This window comes from Triticum aestivum, chromosome 7A (assembly GCF_018294505.1).
Source record: "Triticum aestivum cultivar Chinese Spring chromosome 7A, IWGSC CS RefSeq v2.1, whole genome shotgun sequence".
Classification (NCBI taxonomy): Eukaryota; Viridiplantae; Streptophyta; class Magnoliopsida; order Poales; family Poaceae; genus Triticum; species Triticum aestivum.
Window position 1 is genome coordinate 183,746,132 of NC_057812.1, and position 10,762 is coordinate 183,756,893.

Genomic DNA, 10,762 nt, shown 5'->3' on the forward strand with positions numbered 1-10,762 from the left:
CTAGGGAAGTGTTCCATGCCTTTCCTTAATGGAAATTTGAATTTAATATTCCCTTCCTTCATATCAATAATTGCACCAATCGTTCTAAGGAAAGGTCTACCAAGAATAATAGGACATGAAGGATTGCAATCTATGTCAAGAACAATTAAATCAACGGGCACATAGTTCCTATTTGAAACAATAAGAACATCATTAATTCTTCCCATAGGTTTTTTAATAGCGGAATCCGCAAGGTGCAAGTTTAAAGAATAATCATCAAATTCACGGAATCCTAGCAAATCACATAAAGTTTTCGGAATCGTGGAAACACTAGCACCCAAATCACACAAAGCATAGCATTCATGATCTTTAATTTTAATTTTAATAGTAGGTTCCCACTCATCATAAAGTTTTCTAGGGGTAGAAACTTCCAACTCCAATTTTTCTTCATAAGATTGCATCAAAGCATCAACGATATGTTTAGTAAAAGCTTTATTTTGACTATAAGCATGAGGAGAATTTAGTACGGATTGCAACAAAGAAATACAATCTATCAAAGAGCAATTATCATAATTAAATTCCTTGAAATCTAAAATAGTGGGTTCATTGATATCTAAAGTTTTGACCTCTTCAATCCCACTTTTACCAATTTTTGCATCAAGATCAAAAAACTCTGAATTTTTGGAACGCCTTCTAGGTAAAGGTGGATCATCTTCAGTCCCATCATTATCAAGATTCATATTGCAAAACAAAGATTTAATAGGAGACACATCAATAACTTTTAGATCTTCATCTTTATTTTCACAAAAACTAGAAGAACACAATTTCACAAAGCAATCTTTCTTAGCACGCATCCTAGCGGTTCTTTCTTTGCACTCATCAATGGAAATTCTCATGGCTTTGAGAGACTCATTGATATCATGCTTAGGTGGAATAGATCTAAGTTTCAAAGAATCAACATCAAGAGAAATTCTATCAACGTTCCTAGCCAATTCATCAACCTTAAGCAATTTTTCTTCAAGCAAAGCATTGAAACTCTTTTGCGAAGTAATAAATTCTTTAATAATATATTCAAAATCAGAGGGCATCTTATTATAATTTCCATAAGAATTATTGTAGTAATTACCATAATTATTAAAGGAATTACTAGGAAACGGCCTAGAATTAAAATTTCCTCTATACGCGTTGTTACTAAAATTATTCCTACCAACAAAATTCACATCCATAGATTCATTATTATTCTCAATCAAGGTAGACAAAGGCATATCATTAGGATCAGTAGGAGCACTCTTATTAGCAAACAATTTCATAAGTTCATCCATCTTTCCACTCAAAACATTAATTTCTTCTATCGCATGCACTTTTTTACTAGTAGATCTTTCAGTGTGCCATTGAGAATAATTAACCATAATATTATCTAGGAGTTTGGTAGCTTCTCCTAAAGTGATTTCCATAAAAGTGCCTCCCGCGGCCGAATCTAAAAGATTTCTAGAAGCAAAATTCAATCCGGCATAAAAATTTGTATAATCATCCAAAGATTCAAACCATGTGTAGGGCAATTACGTATCATTAATTTCATCCTCTCTAATATCGTTTCTAAGAGAGATGATCTTAGCGGGAGGAAAATATTTAGAGATAAAAGCATATTTGCACTTATTCCATGAATCAATACTATTTTTAGGCAAAGATGAAAACCAAGCTTTAGCATGATCTCTAAGTGAAAACGGAAATAGCTTAAGTTTAACAATATCATTATCCACATCTTTCTTCTTTTGCATATCACACAAATCAACAAAGTTGATTAGATGGGTAGCGGCATCTTCACTAGGAAGGCCGGCGAATTGATCTTTCATGACAAGATTCAACAAAGCAGCATTAATTTCACAAGATTCAGCATTGGTAAGAGGAGCAATCGGAGTGCTAAGAAAATTATTGTTGTTGGTATTGGCAAAGTCACACAATTTAGTATTGTATTGAGTCATCGTGACAAGCAAGCAATCCAAGACACGGGCAAACAAAAAGCAAGCGAAAAAGAGGCGAACGGAAAAAAGAGAGGACGAATAAAACAGCAAGGGTGAAGTGGGGGACAGGAAAACGAGAGGCAAACGGCAAATAATGTAATGCGAGGGATAAGAGTTTGTGATGGGTACTTAGTATGTCTTGACTTGTGCATAGAGTCCCCGGCAATGGCGCCAGGGGATTCAAATCTTGACTTGACTTGGCACGAATCTCCCCGGCAACGGAGCCAGAAATCCTTCTTGCTACCTCTTGAGCACTGCGTTGGTTTTCTCTTGAAGAGGAAAGGGTGATATAGTAAAGTAGTGTAAGTATTTCCCTCAGTTTTTGAGAACCAAGGTATCAATCTAGTAGGAGATCACGCTCGAGTCCCACGCACCTACACAAACAAATAAGAACCTCACAACCAACGCGATAAAGGGGTTGTCAATCCCTTCACGGTCACTTACGAGAGTGAGATCTGATAGATATGATAAGATAATATTTTTGGTATTTTTATGATAAAGAGAAATAAAGATGCAAAGTAAAATAAACGGCAATAGAAATAGCTAAGTGTTGGAAGATTAATATGATGGAAGATAGACCCGGGGGCCATAGGTTTCACTAGTGGCTTCTCTCAAGAGCATAAGTATTACGGTGGGTAAACGAATTACTGTCGAGCAATTGATAGAATTGAGCATAGTTATGAGAATATCTAGGTATGATCATGTATATAGGCATCACGTCCGTGACAAGTAAACCGAAACGATTCTGCATCTACTACTATTACTCCACACATCGACCGCTATCCAGCATACATCTAGAGTATTAAGTTCATAAGAACAGAGTAATGCTTTAAGTAAGATGACATGATGTAGAGGGATAAACTCATGCAATATGATATAAACCCCATATTTTTATCCTCGATGGCAACAATACAATACGTGTCGTTTTCCTTTCTGGCACTGGGATCGAGCACCGCAAGATTGAACCCAAAGCTAAGCAATTCTCCCATTGCAAGAAAGATCAATCTAGTAGGCCAAACCAAACTGATAATTCGAAGAGACTTGCAAAGATAACCAATCATACATAAAAGAATTCAGAGGAGATTCAAATATTGTTCATAGTTAATCTGGATCATAAACCCATAATTCATCGGATCTCGACAAACACACCGCAAAAGAAGATTACATCGAATAGATCTCCAAGAGAATCAAGGAGAACTTTGTATTGAGATCCAAAGAGAGAGAAGAAGCCATCTAGCTAATAACTATGGACCCGAAGGTCTGAAGTAAACTACTCACACATCACCGGAGAGGCCATGGAGTTGATGTAGAGGCCCTCCATGATCAATGCCCCTTTCGGCGGAGCTCCGGAAAAGGCCCCAAGATGGGATCTCTCGGGTACAGAAGGTTGTGGCGGTGGAATTAGGTTTTCGTGGTGCTCCTGGATGTTTGGGGGGTACGTGGATATATATAGGAGGAAGAAGTAGGTCGGTGGAGCAACGAGGGGCCCACGAGGGTGAAGGGCGCGCCTAGGGGGTAGGCGCGCCCCCTGCCTCGTGGCCTCCTCGATTGTTTCTTGACACCCACTCCAAGTCTACTGGATCACGTTTGTTGAGAAAATCACGTTCCCGAAGGTTTCATTCCATTTGGACTCCGTTTGATATTCCTTTTCGGTGAAACTATAAAATAGGCAAAAAAAACAACAATTTGGGTTGGGCCTCCGGTTAGTAGGTTAGTCCCAAAAATGATATAAAAGTGTAAAATAAAGCCCATTAACATCCAAAATAGATAATATAATAGCATGGAGCAATCAAAAATTATAGATACCTTGGAGACGTATCAATGGATTGACTGGATAATAGTGTGTGTCACACCGGTGAGGTATTCAATAAAATTAAATGGAACTCTCCTGGATTCATTTGCACCGTCGCATGGGCTATAGCAAGGAGACCCAATCTCTCCGTTCTTATTCTTATTTGTGGCAGATGGTCTTTGGCGTAGCTGGCGATATTGCTCCAGTAAAAATTTGTAGGAGAGCACCGGGCATATCTCACTTGCTTTTTGCAGATGATACCATGCTGTTTTTTCAGGCATCGAGGGATCAAGCGGGGCATGTTAAAGCATCTTTGGATCTATATAGTGCGGCCACGGGCCAAAGTTTGAACTATGACAAGTGCTCGATATTCTTTGGTGAAGCGTGCCCGGTCCCGACTCAGGAGCAGGTCAGGGATGTTCTTAAACTCACAAGTTTGGTATTTGAGGAGAAGTACTTGGGTCTTCCCACTCCCGAGGGACGAATGTCTAAAGGTAAGTTTCAAAATCTTCAGACAAGCCTTACCAAAAGATTTGTCCAGTGGGGAGACGGATATTTGGCGTAGCCGGGGAGAGAGGTGCTTATAAAGTCTGTCGCGCAAGCTTTACCCACATATATAATGGGAGTGTTCAAGTTACCGTTCTCGGTGTGTGACGATCTCACTAGAATGGTGAGGAATTTTTATTGGGGATCGGAGAAGGGGAAGAGGAAGGTTCATTGGAAGGGATGGGATCATCTTATGCAGCCAAAAGATAGAGGTGGGATCGGTTTCCGAGATTTTCGTATATTCAACCAAGCCCTTCTAGCGCGCCAGGCTTGGAGGTTGATCACAAGGCCGGATAGTTTGTGTGCTCGCTTGCTCAAATCCAAATACTACCCGACTGGTAAGTTAGAAGATACGGTGTTTGCTGGAAATGCCTCATTGTCTTGGCTGGCTATTAGCCATGGTTTAGAGTTATTGAAGAAACGTTTGATCTGGAGAATAGGCAATGGGAGAAGCATTCGGGTGTGGCGTTATAGTTGGATCCCACGACCCTTCTCGTATAAACCGATCTCAAGGCAGGGAGTTTGTCGCATTCGATATGTGTCCGATCTCTTGAATGACAATGGGTCCTAGAAAGTTCAAACTCTGAACCAATATTTCATGCAAGCAGATGTGGTGGAGATTCTGAAGATCAGGGTCTCACCCAGGCGTGGCGAAGATGTTATTGCATGGGGGCCGGACAAGTTGGGTGTCTTCTCCATGAAGAGCGCATATCATCTAGCGTTTGATGAGTTACACGGGGCCAATGCAGCATCCTCTAGTTCGTCGCCGTCCGGTGCGAGAACCTATTGGAAGTTCATCTGGAGTTGTGGAGTTCCGCCAACAGTGGCAAATTTTGCATGGAGAGTTGTGACCGATGGGCTGCCAACGTGGAAAAATAAGCATAAGATTGGATTGGAGACCATAAGTATTTGCCCAGTTTGTGGACTAGACACGGAGGACAACTTCCACCCGTTTTTGAGTTGTCAATTCGGGAGGGATCTATATTTGAACATGGCAAAAATCTGGAGATTACCTTGGCTACAGTCAATTGATAACTGTGGAAAGGAGTGGCTATTGTAGTTACTTGCACCAAGAAGTGAGATTGAGAGGTGTATGCTTCTTCTTGTTTTCTGGAGAAGTTGGTACATACGCAATGAGGTGGTGCATCATAAACCGGCGCCGCAGATGGATATATCGGTCCGATTCCTGCAGAGCTATCTTGTCTCACTGATGGCCATCAAGAATGATAATGGTGCTGATTCAGCGAAAGGAAAAGCATACATTACGATGGACAGTAGGTTTCAACCGGTTACTCATAAGGCCAAGGTGCCTAGTTGGGAGAAACCGAAGCAAGGGTGGACAAAACTAAACACAGATAGAGCTTTTGTGTCATGCGATGATGCTGGTGCGGGCATGGTCTTGAGAGATGAGTCAGGAAAAATCATTTTCTCTGCTTGTAGGACATTACAGTTCTGCCGAGATGCGCTGGAGGCTGAGCTTTATGCTTGCTTGGAGGGGTTGTCCTCATCGATCCAACGTACAGCTTTGCCGATACAAGTTGAGCTGGATTCTTCTGTTGATGTGGCTATGATCACATGTGGAGATACCGATCGATCGCTCTACTCATCGTTAGCTAATGAGATTAGAGATTTATTGAACCTTCATCAAACTTGTATTACTCTTGTCGCTCGCTCACAGAATAAGACGAGTGACAAGTTAGCTTCTTTTAGTTGTCTTAATAATAGGACTATGACTTGGATAGGGTCAGGTCCTCCTGAAGTTCTGGAGTTAGTTGCTGAGGATTGTAATGATACCTTGATTGAGTAATACAAGGTTTGAGCTCGCAAAAAAAAGTCACCGCAATGAAATTTTTGGTCCCCTCGCCTCCAGTTGCCATCTTGGCGCTGGGAGGTGGGGGAGCCGCGCATTTTCAAGAGTTCTATGTCCTTTGTCGTATTGTGATAATAAGTTTACTCTCGTTATTTTGGCAGTGCCATGAGGTTAGAGAGTTTTTTATCCTCGCATATCTGGTACTCGGATCTGATGGGTTTATGTTGGTGTGTCAAACTTTATTTGTTGGTTTGATTTTTTGTGGAGTTGAAATCTTTCATCGACACCATGGTGAAGATATTGTGATGCGACGGCCTGCACTTCTAGGGGATGATCCCCGGCCCAAGTACGTTCATCGATCAACACTTCCCATCTTTTTGTATGGTGACTCAAGGCGCTTTCAAAAACCATTTTGATAATGTTGTTGCGGGTGAAAGAGTAGCAACATCGTTGCTTCAGTTCAATTGCAGCCTCTTTACCGAAGTCTTTGGAGTATGTCTTTTAGCAGAGATTGATACAACGAAGAAGGTGTTTCTAAGGGCATCTCCAGTCGTTGGCCCCCCAGGGGGCGCCTAAAATCGCCGCCTGGGGGTGAGCCGGCGCAAAAATTGGGCCTGGGGGCGAGTTGGTCCCCAGCCGCCGGCCCCAGGGCCGCCCCCAGGCACGTTTTAAAATAAAAGAAGTTCGGCGAAGTTCGACTTAAACACGATAAATTTCGGCCAAACACGATAAATTTCGGCCAAACACGATAAATTTCAGCACATTTCGGCGAAGTTCGCGGATTTTCATTACATAGCACATATACATAAACTAATCTAAAGGAAAAACTGGCTGAAGTCGCCGCCGTCGCCGCCATCGTCGTCGTCGGCCTTCTCCTCCTTGACGCGAGCGCCCCTACTGGACTCCTGCCCGACGTCGCCATGGCGGACTGCTGGCGGCGCATCATCGTCGTTGTCGTTGTCGCAGATGACGACGACTCCGCCTTCGTCGCGGCCGCGTCGACGCTCCGCGAAGCGAAGCAGGGCGGCGCGCTAGCACTCCTTCGCCTTCTCCAGGCGCTCCTTCTCCATCGCTATGGAGTCCCTGCACGCCCATTCCAGGGCCACGTCGTCGTCGTCGAGCTCCGTCGTCACCGGCGCGGCCGGCTCCTTCTTCACGGGCTCGAGCCCCGGCTCCGTCTTCACCGGCATGAGCCCCGGATCCGTCTTTGGCTTGACGAAGCGCGGAGGAGGAGCCGACGAGGAGGCGCGCCGGCCGCCCTCGTTGATGACGATGCCGACGCTGCGAGTGCGCCGGCCGAGCGGCGTCTCCGCCGTGGGCTCGGCCTTGACGCCGAGCAGGGCCGGAGTGCCGGAGGAGTGCGATGAAGATCGGGAGGAGGAAGAAGAGGAGGAGGACCCGAACCTCCTTGGCGCCCATGGCCCGGCGCGTCGGTGCTGCGCCGGGGCGGCCGCCCTCGCCGGTACGCCAACGGCGGGTCGTTGCCGCCCTCGAGGTACGTCAGCACGCCCTCGAGTGTGCGGCCGGGGACGCCCCACCACAGGTGACGCCCAACCACCGGCGCGTCGTTGATGGACGCCAAGCGCTGTTGCTGGCGGCGCTCGAAATACGCCGCCCAAGCCGTGTGGTTGTCGGCGGCGTACTAGGGGAGGGAGAGTTGGGCGTCGATGAGGGAGGCGCGCACGACCTCGACTTCCTCGGCGAAGTACTTCGGCTTTGCCACGGCGTCGGGCAACGGGGGAATGGGCACTCCCCCGACGCTGAGCCTCCACCCCGTCGGCCCGGCGCGCATGTCCGGCGGCGCCGGGATGTTCGCCTGGAACAGGAGCCAGGACTCCTGTTCGCGGAGCGAACGGCGGCCGAAGCCGTTGGCCGCCGCCTCGTCTCCGGGGTAGCGTTCCGCCATGGCGACGAGCTCGGGAGAGGTAGAGAGATAGAGAGAGGGGCTGGGCGGCGGCGCTCGGGAGAGGTAGGGAGAGGGAGGAGCTCGGCGGCGGCGAGGGGCGGGGCTGGTGTGGGCACAGGCGAGTGCAGGCCACCGGCTATATAGCCGCGCCGCACCCGTGTGTACGCGTGCGAGGGAGGGGAGGCGTCGGCGCGCTGTCCCGTGACGCGCCGCCTGTGAGAAATCAATGGCAAGGCTGACCGGCGGCAGCCTTGGCATTGATTCCCCACGGGAACCGAGGCCGTTGGGGGAAGACGAGGCGTCGTGTCGCTGACGCGGCGGGCCCGCGGCTGTTTCGCGCCAAAACAGTTCGCCCCGGCGCCCCCGGGCGCCCCCCAGCGCGCCGGGTTCGGCCTAGGTCCGCCGGCGCTGTTTTCGGCCCAGGCCGGCGAAAATCGGGCTCCTGGGGGCGCGACTGGGCCTTTTTTTGGCGCCGGCGCGAAAAAATCGCCTGGGGAGGCCTTCCTGGTACGCGGCTGGAGATGCCCTAAGAGATTTTATTGTAATTCTTAGTCATAGGAGTTACTCTGTATTTTTTATCTTAAATTCAAATCAGTGTATCCGTAATTGTTATGAGTATGAATAAAATTAGAAGTGTTTTTTTCAAAAAAAACTGTTATTTCCGGACCTGGTGGACAGCTGGCGTCTCTTGGTTCCTTTCTTGGCCATGTACGAGCACGCATCCGAGCACCGGTCCGTTGTTCCTTGCTAAACATAGAAGACATTCTTCGTCCTTGCTTGCTTGTGTAGGAGACGATGCTCACACACTCGCATGGCCCACATGACACGGACGCCAAGAGCAAGTATACGTGCATATACTTCAACATTTCTCTTGCACAAGCGCGCGCCCTGAACCCAACGCCCCATACCAAGATGTCCGAGGCACGGTCCGTCATGGACGCGGCTCCCGGCGGCGACACCGCGCCAACAGCCACCGGTCACGGTCTGCATGGCATCCCCGTGCTCATCACGCCTTTCCACCAGCCGGGCGGCGCCGCCGCGTCGACGGAGGCGATGCGCACGGCGCTCCAGGGCTTCCTCGTCCTCCAGGGGCAAGGGCAGGGGGAGGCCAAGGAGGACGAGCGGAAGAAGTGGTTCAGGGAGATGCGCGGGTGGCTGATGGTGCTGGCGACCGTGGCGGCGTCGGTGACCTACCAGGCCGGCCTGAACCCGCCCGGCGGGTTCTGGCAGGACACCAAGGAGGGCCCCGGCGGGCACCGGCCCGGCAACCCGGTGCTGCGCGACGAGCACTGGGTTCGGTACGTCATCTTCTACTACTTCAACGCGACGGCGTTCGTGACGTCGCTGGTGATCATGGTGCTGCTCATGAGCGAGCGGTTCTACCACGGGGAGGCCAAGGTGGTGGCGCTCATGCTCACCACCTTCGTCGACCTCGCCAGCCTCGTCGGCGCCTACATCGCCGGCACCACCCGCTACGCCACCTCCTGCGTCTACATCGTCGTCATCACCTGCGTCTCCTTCATCTGCGTCGTCTACATCGGAGAGTACGTAGCCACACATCTTTATCCATATTGCATACATACATGCAATATTTATAAATGTATGCGATGTTCTTGCAGGGCGATGGGGGAGATATGCGCCTTCGTCCTGAAGAAGATAAAGTGCATGCGTAATCTGGCGAAGCGGAAGTGGTTCCCGGTGCCGGCGGGTGTGGTGACGAGATCGCTGCCGGACGAGGAGGCGGAGGAACGCAGGAAGAGAGCGGCGAGGAGCAACCGCCCCACTTGCTGCCTGTGCTGTGGGCAGTCACCGGCGACGTCTGATAGGCGCGACGTGGAGGTGCAGTGATCCGGTCGACTAAGCTGTTTGCCATGCACGTTTCATCTCTAGCTTCTTCGTGTTCTCAGACTGTTCATATGTCTTTGGTTTTGTTGCTGGTTAGTTGTTTCGTTGCCAAGATCTGTGCGTGTCGGTGAACTTGTCGGTCTCTATAAAGGAGCGATTATATTTAAGTGGCCTGATTTTTAATTAAGTCTATTTTTCACTGTATATTACTAGTTGTTTCTTCTCTATATACAAATGAGATGTGCATTTTTTACACGTATCTATATTTTGCAAAAAAAACTTATTAAGGACATGATGTTTGATGTCCAGTAGTGTTATCTAAATGCTCTTATATTTCTTTACTAAGGGAGTATTTAAAATGGTTGCATGTGTGAACAGATTAAATTTAATTTTCAGAAACGAAGATAAGGATGAATCTAAACTATAAATTTGCATGATACTCTATGTACTATGAGTTGACTCGCTAATAAGCATAAAATCATCTCTTTTTTCTTATTAATATTGCATACATATTCATTGTAAACTGAAGGAAACCTGAACAAAAAACAAACTTTATTCTAAGGTGGAATGAATTAAAGGCATTGGTATCCTGAAGAAAAAAATGAAGAAAAAACTCAAAACAAAGGATAACAAAAACTTGCACGTGTTGCATAGAACTTGCACTATTCCATAGTATGCAAAACCAACCATATAGTAGTGTAACTTTCGGACGATGTGATTTGCACACGGATTATATGAAATATGCATGTACACATCCATATTTGTACTCAATATTCAAACAATTAAACAACAATGTTGGAGATTAATCATCTATCGACACGATGAATATGAACTGCACCTCATGTCACCTTCCCATCTCTCTC

At 47.2% G+C, this 10,762-nt stretch overlaps 1 protein-coding gene across 1 annotated transcript; it reads left to right on the forward strand.

The window, feature by feature from the left end:
• The first annotated feature begins 8,925 nt into the window (after positions 1-8,925).
• LOC123150182 (uncharacterized) lies at positions 8,926-10,066 on the forward strand. Its single transcript, XM_044570008.1, has 2 exons — positions 8,926-9,598; positions 9,674-10,066. Exons 1-2 carry the CDS (start codon positions 8,967-8,969, stop codon positions 9,900-9,902), a joined length of 861 nt encoding a protein of 286 aa, XP_044425943.1. The 5' UTR covers positions 8,926-8,966; the 3' UTR covers positions 9,903-10,066.
• The last annotated feature ends 696 nt before the right edge of the window (positions 10,067-10,762 follow it).